Genomic DNA, 17,129 nt, shown 5'->3' on the forward strand with positions numbered 1-17,129 from the left:
AGATCTCTCATCGCAAAGCCAGCGGAAGGTGATGTGAGCACCATAAATGTATAAAAATACATTATGCATAAATTATATAAATTAAATATATAATTGTGAATCAGATATGTAATTATTCTCAAAAGAAATCGAATGAGATCGAATTCTAATGCACCTCGTATATATCGATAGTTGATATTCCATCTATGTATTTTTTGTCTATGATGAGATGATGAGCACAATTTCGATATAGTTGACAACAGTTCAGTACATAACACATAACAGTACATAAGATGACATAGAATTGCATAAATTGGCAACGGGTCTCGTATTTTAAATACGTCGCATATATATGCATATATTTGATCAATTAACTGTTTAGAAAGATGACACTATGCTAATTACTATGATTGACACTAAATGGCAGATCGACGTAACAACATAAACCGGTTCGCAGGCATGGATAACGCTATCATTTCCTGAAGATCGTCAGCAGGTGTTTGTACATTCACGTATTATGTTTTTAATTTAATATGTTTAGAGGTTTATTTTTGCTAACTATTTATTCTTCAATTATATCGCGACACAGCTCTGTCAATCTCTCTCTGTCAAAAACTTCACCATGGCCTCTGCCACGGAGCAGCAGCAACAGACCACGCTGGAATTTTACCAGGCGATGGCCGACTTTAAAAACATGTTCCCGCAAATGGATGACGATGTGATAGAGGTGAAAATATTGAATTTGTAGATATAATAATCACATTGTTGTATCATTAATACGATATTAAATTCAAGTACTATATCGTTATATCATTTGCCAGGCTGTGCTAAGATCCAATCAAGGAGCTGTGGATACTACAATCGACCAGTTACTTACCATGAGCACCGATAATGAAAACGAAAAGATTAGAAGTGAATTGGAGCAAAAGGAAGAACTGCCAAGCACCACAAAGTCACCTAGGAAAGACTCTAACAAATCATTAAAAACTATACATAAATGGCAGCCACCATTGTTGGGACCATTGCCGGACACTTTTCTAAGACTACCCCAGCAAATATCGGATGATGGTGTTGATTTGACATACTCGCAAGAAAGTTCTATGTTGGAAGATGAGAGAATTGCTATGTTCTTGCAAAACGAGGAGTTCATGGCAGAACTTCGTTGGAATGAAGATTTTCTATCTACATTGGAACATGGTAAAGAATTAAAGATTTACAAAATATGTATGAATAATATATTCAGCAGAATTATATATTTAAAATGTCTATTAATGACAATAGATAGTAGATGAAAATTGTAAAAAAAAATTTTTTTTTTTTTTTTTGTAGATTCAAAGCTTGAAAAGTGCGGCGGCCAGACCGGTCACGATGATGAGGATCTATTTAAGGAAAGACTAAAAAATATGGGCAAATGTAAGTAATCAGCTAAGAAACAATTAAAATTAAGAACTGTATCGTACGATTTTTCTCTCATTAATAATGGACATATTACAGTATCTCGACGTAAATTCGCACAACTTACGAAAGTATTCACTCGCAGTAAGAAACGCGCCGGCAGACAATTGTTGCCACCGACAGCTTCTTGTGACGATCTCTTGGATCCAGAAGAGTCATCCAAATCTCAACCCTAAAAAAAAACATCTGTACCTATAATTCTACAGGGAATATCTATACTCTTGTCTTACTTTATTATAAAGATAGAGAGCAAACTTAATAGCGTTCACAGCTTAAGTGTAATTTAGATATCACAAAATCAAGCATATCTATGTCGTAATTTGCAAAACAAGAGAAAATTATGTTAGAGTACCATGTAAGATATAATTTAATTAGTGATTTGTTTTTGGTTCATGGCTGACGAGATCATTAGTTGCACAGAGATAATGGAATTGTTAGATTGATGAGTCGAAAATCTATCAGTGAGCAGACAAAAACTTACTAACAATAAGAAGAAAGTTTTAAACAATACACACAAAATTATCAAAACATCCATATTTCCCGGTAAATATGCAGTATAGATATTATATGTGTGTGTGTGTATGTATGTATGTATGTAGTGTGTGTGTGTGTAGAGGGGGGGGGAGAGGAATAATTTATATTATTTAATATTAATGCATTTTCTAATAAGGATATATCTGCTTTAATTCTGATAAATTCAATGTGATATTTTATTGCGATATTGTGACGCAAATTTTATGTTAATAGATTTTATACTTTGTTGTGATACATGTTGCTTGCGGTTATATGTATTATTGTGTATTAATCGAGCATAGTCTTCTAAAAATTGGCACGAAAAAATTTTACAGAAATTTATTGAGCGATAATCTCTGAAAGATTATCTGATATTAGAAAAATATTTAATTTTATTTAAGAGCGATTGCTATCGTTTTGAATGACGTTTTAAATGATAATTAAGACAAGAGATCAGATTCTTATTGTATGCATAGTACACAATGCAATTGCTTTTTGGCAGCTACGAAAGTAGTTAATTATATTGTGTATATGGTATATGTCTATTTTTATCGCATACGCCAATAGTGCGTCGATATTATTGTAGACAGAATAGTTTGTTAAAAACTTAGAAAACGCAATGTCGAGATCCAAATTGAGACAATTCCTTCGAAAAATTAAATTGTCAGGGAAGTAGAAATCTGATTAGATGAACCAATTAATTCATTGAAAGTAGTGGATGAAGGTTTACATTCTCAGAAGTATTACTGTAGACAATTTATTAAATAATAGTCATATTTTGTATCAGTTTTAATATAATTTTTTTGCGAATTACACACAAGCGTACACTATTGCGATGAGTAATTCATGAATTTGATTGAATTTAAAGCTTAAAAAATCTCACAAATGCCTTCATTTACTTACTCTTTCGATTCTATTTGCTATTGCAAATAGCAATTGCACTTTTTTTAGGCATAATAAATCCTAGTCGCTCAGTCTAGCCATTATTTATTGAACGAGAATCTGATATCGTAAAGATATTGTAGAAAATATTTATAAAAATGGTTGTAAAGAATCTAAGTCATTTATAATAACATATGCTCTATGATTTTATATATATATTTATAAAATTGAAAGATGCTAAACTGCATTATATTTACTTCAAATTCTGTTCAAACTTAAAATTAGGAATAAAATTAAGAAATAGTTCTAGATGCATATTTATAATTGTTCTTTAATGATTTATGTCTATTATTTCTCCCTTAATCAAGAAATCAACTCGGGTCTAAGAACATAGAATGCAATATTGATGTATCAAAATAAATTACGTGTCAGGCTGTTTGAAAAACACTCTAGCACCAGAAAGACTATAGTACAATAATTGGAATTCGGCATTTCTCTCAGCGAGACGTTGGAGAGTAAGTGCTCTGGTTTGCTGGAGTTTTTCGTCGCCGTGATCATCTTTGCCTTCGGCGGCAAGCTTTTCCTGGGCGATATGCAGTTCCACTGTCTTGAACCAATGCAGACTGTCCAGCTCTGCGTTCTGATCGAGCAATGCGTTGATGTAGGCGATACCCATGGCAAAGCCATCGTCGGTAAAGGCCGCGCCAGTTTGATTCTTTTTAAACATCTTTTCTTTATTCGACACGGAATTATCTACGAAACTAAGCGTCAATGGCGGTACGATAGCGTAGAACTGCTGCAGATGATAAGACTTGGCATCGCGAAACGCTGATGTGAACACGTCCACCAGTAGCTTGAAGTACTGGATACCCTCGGTGAAGTTGCGTACGAGATCGGCAATGTCATCTTCCAATCGCTTGGCCGCCGCCTGCGTTTCGACGCTGTAATTCAGTCCGCGACAGAGTGCTTCAAACGGCACTGTTTTCTCAATGTCCGGTAGAAAGGATACCGCATTAGAGCTGGCATGGAGACCGCCAGAACGGATTAGCCGCACGTAGCCAAGCGCATTGCCAATCTGTGTGATCAACTGGCGAAACTGGTCTAGATAGCTTAATCCGTCCGCGGTCATGCCCAATTTTCGGATGCCCTTCTGGAATTTCTCCGCTCGCTCATATGTATACGGAACGGCGCCCGCTTCCCGTTGCGCTCGCACAAACCTGATGTCACGCATTAGCCGTGACTTGATATGCTCGTCGAAGAGGAACTGTGAGAATGTATGCAGCTTAACGCGTAGGAATTGATAGACAAAATTCACTGTGGTACTCATGATACCAGTACCATGAGTGCGAATCGAATTGGCGATGTGTCGGATGCCAATAGTGTTGAGATGCTTGTTACCACTGCTGTGCTCTACGAACGTCTGCGTGTTCAAGTTGTACAGATACCTGTACAAAACGACAATTAATCTATCAGCAATTAATTTCTAGATATTAATTAATAATTGATAATTTTGTCTACCTGGAAACAAACACATGTATGTTACGCATAATCTCCAAAGCGTCCAGGCCCTGCTCGAGAGTCTGCGTCGGTAGATGATCTTGTACTGTGTCCAGACCCATCTTATAGCTAGCTAACGTGTGCATCATCCGGTAGGTTCTCCAATCATGCAGAGCCACTGTTGTCAGATTGTAGAACATATCATCCAGATAATGCTCGACGAACCTTTTGGCGCAGATCATGTTTTCAGCCAAAGGCAGCGGCGGGACGCGCACCACTCTGCCGCTGTCCTTGGCGCCGATGTTAAAAGGATTTGCGGAGTCTAATTTAAGATGGGCGTGCACATGCAGTCGTAGACTGGTCTCAATTTCATGGCAGGCCGGCTTCAGCACGTTTTTTACCAGGGTCTCCCTGAGCTCCGCAATATGTTTTTCCCTTAACTCAACCGATTCCTGTTCGCTCACGGCGCTATTGAAAGCGGCGAATAGGTGAGTGATGTGGCAGACACCGTTGTTGCTGTCGACGACTGAAGAGAGGTAAGCGGGTAACATATTTTGATGATGCAGTAACAATGAGTAGTCGCCAAGATCATCGACTAATTCATGCAGCTCGGCTACGGCATCGTAACTGTCCAGCAAGAATCGCAACTTCACTACATCCTCCTCGCGGAAGATGTCGGTCAGCTGGCTGGCACATGCCAACGTGCAGCGCACCAGCAGCCGTCGGTCCGCGCTTGCCGGACCACTTATCAACCGCATACCAAGCCCTATTAGTGATAGCGCGTCTAGTCGTTCTCTACTATAGCCTTTATCCTTCTGAACGAGACCCTTACGCGCCGTCTCTAGCATTGCTAGTATGTAATAAGCTAAATATTGCAGCACTTGCGCCTGCGATTGCACCACAATCGGCCCGAGCGCATAGAACATTGTCTGCAAGGACTTTTGCAATTCCACGATTCTGCAGATCAGTTGCACCGTGTTGCGACTCATGGGTTTCGACAGCAAAGCGTGAAGATTCGTTATAAACGCGACTGTCTCTCGCATCTGGGACAAGAGAGCTAGCAAATCCGTCAGCAGTGTACGTTTTTGCCCGATATCCGACACCTGGAGATTTATCCTTGTCAGGATACTCTGCATCTCCACGCACCAGGTCGTTGCTCGGTGTATCAGATTGTTCACTACAGTCGGCAATCTTTGCGTTCTCGTCTGTAGAATCTTTTCGCCTATTTGCAGGCTCGCGGCAGTGCCAGTTTCTTTCGGCACAATATTGCTGAGGAATCTGCTAGGGACCCAAATCACGTTTCCTACCAATGTGACTGCATAAAATCTCTTGTTTGCCTCCAGCACTCTCTTAATCAATCTCTTGTCACAAGTGCCGAATAGCTTTATTACCACTGCAATGCCTATGTTGGCTCTTATCCAGTTTTTGTTTAACGCAGCTTGGTCGTTGGATTTAGTCTCCACATCTGTAATCGTGTTCTTCAAATAGCTGACAATTTGTTCGCTCATAACCATACCTTTATTCACATTCATCACATGATCGATTGCTTTTAGAAACATATTCTTTCGCAACAACTTCTCCTGCAAATTCTTGAGCAGCTGATCAAATGTCTCTAGCTTCGCCTCGGCGACACCGAACTGTGACGGATTATGCATCATAGAACGCACATGCATTCTGTACTTCTTCCACTGATCCACTAGTGTTGGTTGAGCATCGATGATCTCGTCGAGAGTTATAAAGATTACAAATAGATCTACGAAGCCTTCTATCAGGGTGGGTAAATAGATTTCGTGAACGGCACCAGATAGACTTGCCAACTGTTGCGTAGTCAAGTATACAACAGTTGACATCCGATTGGCAAATATGGACAGATCCTGCAGATCGGACAGCAATTTAGTCACACTAATGAGATCATCATCCATACTTCTCTCTCCATGCGTAAACAGTTTTGCATAGAAACCAGCAGCTTCCACCTTCAGCAGCCTGATTTCTCTGCACGTTGCTGCCACAGCTGCCAGCAGCTTGGACAGTGCCTTGTTCTCCATCTCCACTAGAGAGAGGATACTAATATTCTCGTTCGCCTTGTAAACCAGACGCAAAGGACCTTCTATAACATACTCCAGTGTAGAGTCGCCACTCCAGGATTTTTCCATCAGATTTTCAAAGAATTCCCCATACTTTCGTAGATGCATAGCACCTGCAGCCTTATAGATGCTTTCATCTTTCTTGGAATTCCACGCCGGTGCCTCTGTCATTTTTAATTACTGAATGATGCAATTCGGACAATCTACGACAATTATTGGAAAAAAATTGTAGAACTTTTATGATTACTTTTATTACCTTAAAATATGGAAAATTTGACATATTATCTACTTACCTCACACACACATTGTATACATATAATTTTTTCATACATCTCTATTCTAGCATGCATTCGAGTTTAAACGATAATACCGCAAATTGTTTTGTTTCGCATAGTACAAAATTCATTGTCGCTATTCAAAACGACTATAATTTCGACTTTTTACATTATTGACATTTACATACATACACTCGTTCTGGATGAACGTTCCAAGTGTAGTTAATGTTGCACTATAGATGGCAATATTTTCGTGAATACAGTCGATATACTTTACCATCTTGAGGTGACACGTGGTTCCATAAACGCAAACAAAAAAATTTTTTTAAATACTTTGATTTATTAATCGGGTAGATATCTTTTTTTGTTCTATTATATAAAAGAACAGAACCGAGCAAGGGTTGCGAAATAATGTCACATGTACAAATCAATGTCCATATTGATATTTTTTATTATCAGTACAGATTTTATTTTATTTCTTAACAAGAGATATAGAAATTATATGATGCCAATCTTGTTGGCGACGTCAAGCGCGTCGTAGTCGCGCGTCAAACGCACATACGCCTTCTTCTTGCCATCTGGCCTCATCAAAGTGTTCACCTTCGCCACATCGACATCGTAAAGTTTCTTGATCGATGCCTTGATATGATATTTATTGGCGCTCGTGTGCACGATGAAGACCAGAGTATTGTTGTCTTCGATCTTCTTCATCGCCGCTTCCGTTGTAAGTGGGAATTTTATTATATTGAAGGCATCCATGCTGAAATACAAAAGTTTCAAGGATATAACAATAGAATTTCAGAAAAGAATTATAAATCTAGATTGTTATAGATATTTTAAAAGAATTCGAGCGTTCGAGTTTTCTTCTTACCGATTTCTATTTGGCACAGATTTACGTGGATATTTGGGATTCCTTGGCGGTCTGAAGGTTTTGGGCCTGTGGAAATGAACAGACGTCCTGATCTTCCGTACCCGGGATCCATGTACTCCCTTCAGGATCTATGTCAAACACAAATACAATTGCCAATGTTAATATTATGTAATATATGTAATTGCATATATATCTCATACTCTTTAATTCTTCAGTATTGTGTTAAAAGATATTTTCACAGAAATTCAAAGAGATTCCCACACTTACAATTCATCATATACATAAGTAATATTGCTTGAGACAAAGAGAGATTAAAAAAATTAATGATTTTTTGGAAAATCTAGAAATAACCTTTTTCTGCGCCTTCAGAGCTCTCTGCAAAGGAGCCGCTGATTTTCCACCCTTCGGGGTCTTTTTAGCAGCTTGTACATTTTTCTTGGGTTTGCTGATCAACGGTTTACTGGCAAGCTTGAGGACAGGTTTACTCGCAGGCTTGCTCGCAGCAGGTTTGGCAGCGCTTGCTGATTTGGCAGCTGCCGGTTTCTTTGCCGCTGCAGGTTTGGTTGCAGGCTTTGTCACTTTAGAAGTGGAAGCTGCGGCAGCTGGCTTCTTCTCCGTCTTCTTCTCTGCCTTCTTCTCCGCAGGCTTACCTATCATTTGTAAGAATAATGTGAAATAATTATTTATAATTAAGGAAGCGTATTGAAAATATATCTAATGTCCACATTACTCTTAAAAATATGAAGAGATGAAACATCTCTACGCTCTCTCTCTTTCAGTTTTCTTATTCTATTTTAGGTTATGATACATAGACATAAATATTACATCAAATAACGCTATTGCCAAAGGTCGTATCGTAAATAATTTATAGAAAAAAGGCATGTAAATTTTCAAGAAACATCTCTCTACAAATATTTTTATTGTTAACTCAAGAATAAAGATAACATATACTCGAAAGACGATCAACCACATGGGTGTCATGGGACGCGTTCTCGATACGATCGATTTCGAATAACGTAACATTGTTACGGATTTACATTAATTAACGAGCATTATTTATTCTAAAGTGTATTCATCCTAAAGAGGAAAAAAAGCAAATGTTAGAAATTGTTTTCAAATCTACCTGCTTTATCCGTGGGCTTCGGTTTGGGAGCCATTTTACTAAAAAGAACGTGAAAGAGAACGTCAACGTGAAACGGAAGCGTCTGTATCGGGCAATCCGACTACTACGCTAATTGTTGACTGACGAAACAGAATTTTCAAAATGGAGATTGCTAGTGTCAGATTATCGATTATCGATCAGAATTATTTTCCCGGCGAAGTTGCGAATGCATCATTTTTTCTGTTAAAGAACAGTCATTGAATTTTTCGCTTATGCGCAATCATTAATTGTTAAATTGAACAGCTTAAAAAAAAAAAGAGAGAGAAAATTTTAAGTGAAAGTGAAAATTGAAAAAAATATATTTACAAGAGCAGGAGAGGAAACGAAAGGGAAAGATTATTTAATAATTAAGTAAGTATTATTTAATAAAATAGTCTTGAAAATACTTCCTAAATATTAACGACTATCGTATTCGACAATCATTCGTGTGTATATATATATATATATATATATATCACCCGTATCTCCCTCATGTGTTAGAATAATCGAACACCTGCCACAGCAACGAATGTTTTTGTCGCTTCGATTCACGCGGAATTACTCTCATGTTGTCTTCGCATAATCTATAATACAAAATAATAGAGTTGTCAGTCTTGCAAAAAGTTTCAGATAATTCAGTGCGGCGCATAGAAAATTAATCTTAACACATGTAATCGCATAGACTATGTATATTGTAGAATAATATTTAATAGTTGTGCATAATATTAAAAGTATATAAAAATGAAAGTGATGTATTTTGCTTCTCAGGATGCTTTAATTCGATTCCGGACGTTGCGATGTTGGAAACACGCTCCGCGATTTACAAGATGATGAAAGAAAAAGCCCACGATGAGAGGCAGGTATAAACAAAATGTTCACTGAAATTGATTGTTTGTTTAAAAACAAATTAATGCATTTTTCTTTTCCAATCTTTTCCGAATAGATAACTGATTGGCCGCCACCTTTTTCGTCGGAGATGACTCCGTACACCGAGAGCGATTTTGGCAGTTTAATCAGACGAACCTGCGAAAGCAAGAATTTGACTCTCAGAATATCTAAAGTAATCGTTATCGGCGACGTTGCTGTTGGTAAAACATCGTTGGTAAACCGGTAATGACTTAACAAAAAAATCTGTTGACATAAAACCAGCAAGGCTTACTTTTAAAAAAATACGCTCGTCATTTGGGAGTAAATAGCTCGTTTCTTATCGTAAAAATTTGAATGGGAAAGCAAATTATTGTTATTTTGTACAGTTTCTGTCACAAACTCTTCGATAATAATTACAAGGCTACCATCGGCGTGGACTTTGAAGTGGAGAGATTCGATATCCTCGGCTTACCTTTTCATTTGCAAATGTATATAATGAAATTTAATTTAAAAGTATTTACAAATGTTTATATAAATATATATGTATGATAATAATTTGAAATAATATTTACAGATGGGATACCGCCGGACAGGAAAGATTCAAGTGTATAGCAGCGTCTTATTATCGTGGCGCTAATAGTTAATATAAAAATATTTTTTCTATACCATTTTTTTATTCATCTACATATTTGACATTACTTATGCATATTTCGTTTTACAGTAATCATGGTTGTTTTCGATATGAGTAACTTGATGTCACTGGGACATTGCCAGCAATGGTTAAACGAAGCGAGTCGCAGCAACGTTGGTCCTTATCACATTTTTTTAGTCGGCACTAAGAAGGATTTATTGGTAAGTATATTATATAGTATAATATATTAGAAGTCTGTGGTATCGACAATGATATCTATTTTTTTCTCAATTACTATTATCATTTTGGGAAATGTCAGTCTCATCAGGTGTACGACATAATTGAAAAACGGGCATCGGAAACTGCGAAAAGAATGCGAGCAGAATATTGGGCGGTCTCGTCGAGAACGGGCAACGGAGTGTCCGAATTATTCACACGTATTGCTGCACTCACCTTTCAGGCAATGGCATTGCGCGAAATGCAGAGTTTAAAATTCGAACCAATCAACATTGGCTCGACGAAGACGATAAGTAAGCACAAGTATTTCAATCTCAAACCTCGCAGCTGATTCTGAGACATGATTATAAAAGAGAATTTCTCGATATCGCGAAGGTAAATTATGTCACTTATCCTCTTTTAGCGTTGAAAAGGCAATCAAAGGAAGCCGAGATAAAGGTACAGAGAATGCCAAGGTGTCTCAAATGCCCATTGTGATGTGACTGACTTTAATACAATATAATATAATATAATATTAAATGACAAAGATATATTACAATTTTTCAGCGATTTGTCTATAACATAATTAATAAATAATAACGAGAGGAATAGTTTTTTAATAATTTTAATACAGATCTTATTCTTTTTACATAAGCGAAAATTAAGTCGCGAATCATAGCTGTTCTTGCATTCGCGACGCATTTGAATTTTGCGCGCCAACCCCTTTTGAGCGTTGCAGTTCGTGGCGCAACTGTTCTTATTGCTGCTATTACTACTCTATTTTCGTTCTTTCATGCTTATTGTATCATTCGTCCTGCGAATTTTGGTCAATGAGAATATGAGAAGCATGAAAACCCCACAAGTGAGATACATCGTCGACCACCACCGATCGTAGCCGATCGTCGCATTCTTTGCGCGACGCATTTTTCGTCTCGTTGTCGCCGGCGTTCGCAAGAAATACGATTCTTATCAAATTATAGTGTATTTATAATCGACGGTTTCTTTATCACGTGATTGATGTTACGTGAAATCGCTGGAGCACGTATCACGAACAACGAGTCGCTTCGATAATCTTACTTGACAGGTAAATTTCGAACTGCATTCCAACAGGTGATAATACGATAGGGGAGGGGAAACCCGAGTCACGTGACTAGTCTACAATCCGTATTTCGCCTGCAAGCATACGAACTTTGTCATAAGTTCTTTTTCTGGACAATAAAACATATGTAAGATGAGATACTTATTATCGTATATATTAATTACTCGTATAGTATATTTATTCTGTATGTATGGGTAGTTTTTTGCTCTATCAATGATTACACGCAGTAGTAACGTGTGCATTCGACAATTTCAGTTTTCTCTTCAATATTCTAGAAACCTATTTTTTCTTTTGCGTTATTAATTGTATATGATTCGAACGAGGAAATCTCGCGTGTCTGATATGTAAACTTTATTATGATATTATGAAGTATCCTTGTATCGTATTGGATATCATTAATATATCGCTTGTACACATGCCGATTTGATGACGAATGACTTTTATAATAGTGTTATGTTTAATTCAAGTCTTATACGTCTCGATATAATCATTTTTCAAATCTGTCATACAATAAATCATTCAAACGAAATCGACTGTAAAAAATATTTAAACGATAAGTTAAAAAATACTTGGTTTTTAATGTTGGTCTTATACATTGGCTATTATCGTTATCTAAATATTAAATTAAATTAATTAAAAGTATTAATGCTATTGAAAATTTAAGAAAAAAATATATATATATTTTTATATCTGATTTATATACATTTTTATATTTAATATAATTTTATCTCTATAATATATTATTGTGTCTATTACTAATATATTATCAAGTAATTATTTGTAACATATAATGCTATTAATATGAGCGAATTAATGTATTTTTCATAAAATTTGGTGTTTATTTTTGAAGTCAAAATTTGGCCGATTACTGATACTTTTTGTTTTTCGATACTTTATCAGAATTCCATTAAAATAAAATTACTTTATCAAATTTTTACTAAAGATATGTTTCAACATTTGTTTTCTTTTTTCTATTTTTAGCACTATATATATGCTTATAGAATGTATCCCAAAACCATCGGATATTCTTTTAATAGTATATTTTCTGTCCAATTTGAAATCGATTTTAGAAAATATCAAGGAAAGAAATCATTTTTTAATTATATATTTTTATAAGTAATTAAGCCACAAATTAAAATTTTATTAAAGTAAATCCCATGTAAAATTAATAGAAGATTGTAATTTTGTGTTAATCTTTTAATTCTATAAAATTTAGTTAGCGAAAAATCCTCCTTTTTGTATTGCTTATAATTCGTAAATTATTGATGTTTCAATATCTTTTATTAAGGAAAAATCGTCTTTAAATCGACTAGAAAATTTATTATTGAAAAAAATATTCGGTGGTTCTGAAACATCTTATATATATATTTGTATCAAGTCATCGATATAAATTTATGATAGCCTAAACAGTGGATAAGACTCGTTCGTGACCGATAATATATTAATTTTAAAAATATACTTATCAGATAATTATATGATGATAATAAGACGCAATAATTACTAATGGTTAATCATATAAAGATAGACAATAGGAGTAAATATTGCATCAGTTGTTGTAAGTTTACAAAACACTTTCATTAATATATAAATGAAAATCCACTGCAATTGAATATAATTGCTTTATAAGACGAGAAGTTATTTCATTATTGTTAAAAAATTGTTTATACTATATTTCGTTGTCTGTAACCGATATATCATTGAATAATTGTGACATATTACTAACGATATTAATATCAATGTTTTCGGAAAAATTTATGAAGTTTATGTTTTAAGCCACAATACTCTTTTTCGTAATCTTTCAAATACTCTATTAAATTTTCATTAAAGAACATTTTCAATGTTTTTCATGTTTTTTTTTTGTTTTTTTTATTGCAAGTATGTCAATGGAAAAATTTCTCCTAATAGTGCTAAACGTATTGTATAGAAATTGTTTTAGGCTTCTATTTTTATCAAAACAATCAATCTGACGTCAAATAAATAAAAATACGTACCTTAGTGATCTTTGATCCCGAATACATTATTCAGATTCGTGGTCGTCGCCATGACGACTATCAAATGATCGTGCATACTTGATAAAAACTTCACGCTACATTGAATAATGAAATATATCTGAAATCAGATGTGCTGGAAAATTTCTAAAGCTTCTACTTTTTCACTATAACTATATCCAATCATGACATTAGAAGCGAAGAAGTACATTGAAATATATATATATATATAGGATATCCCATTTTAATGTCTCCCCCAAATAACTTTTTTATTTTTGATTGTAGAAAAAAATGTTTCAGACAAAAGTTGCATGATTTCAAGGAGACCACATGATAAAAATATGAACTTGACCTTGAGTGACCTTCTCAAGATGAGATCAATTTGATCGATGTTTTCTTAAATGGAACCCTCCATTTTTTGTTGCATATTTTTATAGCTTATCTCGAGAGCTTTTGTCTCGTTATTCTGTACATAAAAGTATTACGGTAAGATTATTGAAAATTAAATATTTTATTTTTTATATCAAAATATGATTAAGATGTAAAGTAACTCAAAAAGTACTTAATGAAAAAATACTTTATTATACTGTTTTGAAAACATGTGGTCCCCTCGAAATCATGCAACTTTTGTCTGAAACATTTTTTTCTACAATCAAAAATAAAAAAGTTATTTTAAGGGAAGGACATTAAAATGAGACTCTGTATATATGTATACAAGTATGTGCCACAAAATTCTCGCATTCGACAGTATTAATTACTAAAGTATAGTGAAAAATTTTTTTTTTTCTTGAGTGAACAGCTATAAATCTGTCAATCGACTGTTGTAACGTTTATTTTCGACGGAAATATAGAACATGTAGTAGCAAACGAATTAGCAATGCAGAATAATAAAAGTTATATATATTTATAAATTATTTTTTTATGAAATGCAATAAATGTATAATATCACAGATACGTTACATTTACATATCTAATCTGTATTGCTTCGTTAAAAAAAATGATTACTGCTAAATCACGCTGTGACGATATCAGATATTTTTATCTATATTAAACGATATCTAATCGACAAAAATTTAATTATCGCATTAGAAAATAATTTTTCCTGTCGCGCTATCGATATCTTGTTAATCTGGCGATTCGATAAAATATAAGCAAATTATGAATGCAATTTAAAATATATTAATTTTGTTTTTTTACATATATTTTATACAAAGATTTTTTTGCTATTTTCCACAAGATGGTATAGATATCACTTTTTCTTTTCCACTGGACTCTTTTGACTTTCCGGCTTCATTAGACTTTTAAATAGTTTCACAATATAGGGATCCTCCTCGCAGGCTTTCGGTTTTTTACTTTTCTGTTCCGGATTCTTTGACGTCATCTCGATTTCGAGATTTTCCTCGTTCTTTCTCTCCTCACTTAAATCCTGCTTCTAAAATGTAAATAATATATTTTTTTTTTTCATATGGAAATTATCAAGAAAGATTTCGTTCCGAAACGACGATATTTGTATTCAGCTCGATCGACAATATATATATATATTCACCGATATACATATTCATCAACTTTCGTATATCATCGGGTATATGTGTATCTTTGCCAAATAATCTCATTCAATCAGTACATCGCTTTAAACACTGATTGCGTTATGTATTTAATCGGACAATAAGTTTATTGTTTTTATAAGAATAATCTCACTTATCCTGCAGAATTTTTTTTTTCTCGAATTGTAATAAAAAATTTGAAATAATACGTGAAAATTAACGAATTTTTACATCAGTGAATTATATATCAACCTATTTAAATTCATTGTCGGCTAAATAATTCATTACCGATTTGTATGTCGATTATGTGTGTTACTTCATTATGATTCTTTTCTAGGCATATAGACTTTTATATATTTTTTCTCGGTAAATAAAAGATGCTTACCTCGAGATTTACTATTTCACTTTCAGGTTCATTCGTCGTCTCAGGTTCACTTGCCATGATTATCAAAAAAAACTGCGAAAAATTCTTTGAAAGGATGTTCGTTTCGCGCTATTGTATTAACATTCCCGTTTTTTCTCCATTTTTCTTTTAACTTCTTGTTCGGGTACAACTAATGTGAAAAATATAAATACGAATCTTTTTCAGATAACCAATTATCTGAGATCCTGTTTGATATTTATTTATTGCCGCCACAGTATTCCGTATTAAAGTTTAAGTCCGATTGATATAAATTACAACTTGCCTTTGGATTCCTGTTGCGAAAGTATAAAAAAGGCCGATAGCGCATGCAAAGACATCATAACGAGCATGCATCTCTGGTAAAAATTATCCCAATCTATTAACGCCATCAGTATAAATAAACTATGGTAAATGACCTATTAACTTTAAACTCCGTTAATTAAAATTATCATTTACTTGAGAATTTTAATACGAGAATTTTAATCTCACATAATGGCCGAAGAACTATTCTTCGGAAAGATAATTTCTCGTAGACACAACAAAAGAATAAACAATTCGAGATATCGCGCGTTTAATGCAATATCGTTATCGGTCTTATTAATCTCGTAATTTCTATCGATAATTTGAAATGTGAAATACTTCCGAAAATTTATCGACATTATCAGAATTGAATTAGAATTAAACTAGTATAACATATGTATGTACATAGCAATACGTGGAGATAACCGACAATCATATCGCTATTACTATAGATTAGATGCATAACGTATACATGTATATATATATATACATTACCGGATGTATTAAAAAAAAAAAAAAAAAAAAAAAAAAAAAAAAAAAAAAAAACTGTCCTTGTAGACAATATTGTAACTGATTTTTAAAATATTCTGCTCTTCAACTTCAATCCGTGCGCATTTGAATACGATTTTCATAATAATATACAACGCGTCATTTGCATCGATGAGGTAATATATTTTTTGTAATAATAAACCGATAAGAATAATTTATCTATTTTAAATATGCGGCGCAACGATACCGATATGAAACGTAATTGCGGGAGACTGTAACTTTTTAGGAAAATGTCTTTTTTTCTCGTTAGACGAAAATTAGAAGGGAATTGAAAAAGAGAATTTTTAAAAGAGTTATCAGAGAGAGAGAGAGAGAGAGAGAGAGAGAGAGAGAGAGAAAGTTAAAGAAAAATATAGAGCGTACTAAATAAAAATAAGACATTATATGGATTTTTTTCGTAGATTAAGGTTTCACAATATACTTTTTGAGATATATCATCAAATAGAATATTGGAAATAATTACAACTGAAAAAAAAAAAAAAATTTACGATACTCTTGCCATTAATACTGTCGATTCACTAAAACCGTGTACTTGCGCAATCGTAACGCATCGGCGTTGGGGAGAGTAGCCTGAATGTCTCTTTTCACCTACTTCTTTTTATTGGCTTTCACTCAATGCAAACGGTATCTTCCATTTACACACATACGCGATTTTTAAATCGCACCACGATTATGGCAAATTTCATATATCTTTTTCAACGGTCAAGCGTAATTTCTTTTGCGTGTTGAAAATAAATTGCTCACAATTGGACAATATCTTCATGTATATAGAAGCCATGAGTAATTATAAGATAGAATATATTATTTATTAATCTATTGCTCTACTCTTGATTTT

The 17,129-nt window shown here is 34.2% G+C and overlaps 4 protein-coding genes across 4 annotated transcripts; 2 read left to right on the top strand and 2 right to left on the bottom strand.

Annotated features, from left to right (window-relative positions):
- The first annotated feature begins 206 nt into the window (after nt 1-206).
- LOC138937144 (CUE domain-containing protein 1) lies at nt 207-3,138 on the top strand. Its single transcript, XM_070303112.1, has 5 exons — nt 207-475; nt 569-706; nt 801-1,176; nt 1,309-1,392; nt 1,474-3,138. Exons 2-5 carry the CDS (start codon nt 602-604, stop codon nt 1,608-1,610), a joined length of 702 nt encoding a protein of 233 aa, XP_070159213.1. The 5' UTR covers nt 207-475; nt 569-601; the 3' UTR covers nt 1,611-3,138.
- Nucleotides 2,729-6,881, bottom strand: Swip (strumpellin and WASH-interacting protein). Its single transcript, XM_070303097.1, has 3 exons — nt 6,704-6,881; nt 4,348-6,613; nt 2,729-4,274 (listed from the first exon to the last, which is right to left on the bottom strand). Exons 2-3 carry the CDS (start codon nt 6,579-6,581, stop codon nt 3,251-3,253), a joined length of 3,258 nt encoding a protein of 1,085 aa, XP_070159198.1. The 5' UTR covers nt 6,582-6,613; nt 6,704-6,881; the 3' UTR covers nt 2,729-3,250.
- Nucleotides 6,882-7,112: 231 nt separating this feature from the next.
- Rpl23a (ribosomal protein L23A) lies at nt 7,113-8,786 on the bottom strand. Its single transcript, XM_070302530.1, has 4 exons — nt 8,680-8,786; nt 7,908-8,206; nt 7,557-7,684; nt 7,113-7,445 (listed from the first exon to the last, which is right to left on the bottom strand). The coding sequence occupies exons 1-4, from the start codon at nt 8,711-8,713 to the stop codon at nt 7,184-7,186; spliced, it is 723 nt and encodes a 240-aa protein (XP_070158631.1). The 5' UTR covers nt 8,714-8,786; the 3' UTR covers nt 7,113-7,183.
- A 478-nt stretch (nt 8,787-9,264) lies between these two features.
- LOC138937350 (ras-related protein Rab-34) lies at nt 9,265-11,012 on the top strand. Its single transcript, XM_070303537.1, has 8 exons — nt 9,265-9,367; nt 9,466-9,557; nt 9,641-9,807; nt 9,951-10,052; nt 10,139-10,203; nt 10,286-10,416; nt 10,515-10,725; nt 10,836-11,012. The coding sequence occupies exons 2-8, from the start codon at nt 9,495-9,497 to the stop codon at nt 10,907-10,909; spliced, it is 813 nt and encodes a 270-aa protein (XP_070159638.1). The 5' UTR covers nt 9,265-9,367; nt 9,466-9,494; the 3' UTR covers nt 10,910-11,012.
- The last annotated feature ends 6,117 nt before the right edge of the window (nt 11,013-17,129 follow it).

This window comes from Polyergus mexicanus, unplaced genomic scaffold (assembly GCF_030449975.1).
Source record: "Polyergus mexicanus isolate NDT 795.1 unplaced genomic scaffold, iyPolMexi1.0 SCAF_10, whole genome shotgun sequence".
NCBI classification, from domain to species: domain Eukaryota; kingdom Metazoa; phylum Arthropoda; class Insecta; order Hymenoptera; family Formicidae; genus Polyergus; species Polyergus mexicanus.

What these genes read in the sequence shown, in the direction of transcription:
- LOC138937350 (XM_070303537.1), top strand. Translation starts at nt 9,495, where the DNA reads ATGTTGGAAACACGCTCCGCGATTTACAAGATGATGAAAGAAAAAGCC. An exon ending in AAGCCCACGATGAGAGGCAG is followed by an intron (nt 9,558 to 9,640) that starts GTATAAACAAAA and finishes TTTTCCGAATAG; the next exon opens with ATAACTGATTGGCCGCCACC. An exon ending in GCACTAAGAAGGATTTATTG is followed by an intron (nt 10,417 to 10,514) that starts GTAAGTATATTA and finishes GGGAAATGTCAG; the next exon opens with TCTCATCAGGTGTACGACAT.
- LOC138937144 (XM_070303112.1), top strand. Translation starts at nt 602, where the DNA reads ATGGCCTCTGCCACGGAGCAGCAGCAACAGACCACGCTGGAATTTTAC. An exon ending in TCTATCTACATTGGAACATG is followed by an intron (nt 1,177 to 1,308) that starts GTAAAGAATTAA and finishes TTTTTTTTGTAG; the next exon opens with ATTCAAAGCTTGAAAAGTGC. An exon ending in ACTAAAAAATATGGGCAAAT is followed by an intron (nt 1,393 to 1,473) that starts GTAAGTAATCAG and finishes GACATATTACAG; the next exon opens with TATCTCGACGTAAATTCGCA.
- Rpl23a (XM_070302530.1), bottom strand. Translation starts at nt 8,713, where the DNA reads ATGGCTCCCAAACCGAAGCCCACGGATAAAGCAG. An exon ending in GAAGCCCACGGATAAAGCAG is followed by an intron (nt 8,207 to 8,679) that starts GTAGATTTGAAA and finishes TACAAATGATAG; the next exon opens with GTAAGCCTGCGGAGAAGAAG. An exon ending in TCTGTGCCAAATAGAAATCG is followed by an intron (nt 7,446 to 7,556) that starts GTAAGAAGAAAA and finishes TTTGTATTTCAG; the next exon opens with CATGGATGCCTTCAATATAA.
- Swip (XM_070303097.1), bottom strand. Translation starts at nt 6,581, where the DNA reads ATGACAGAGGCACCGGCGTGGAATTCCAAGAAAGATGAAAGCATCTAT. An exon ending in ATACATGTGTTTGTTTCCAG is followed by an intron (nt 4,275 to 4,347) that starts GTAGACAAAATT and finishes CGTTTTGTACAG; the next exon opens with GTATCTGTACAACTTGAACA.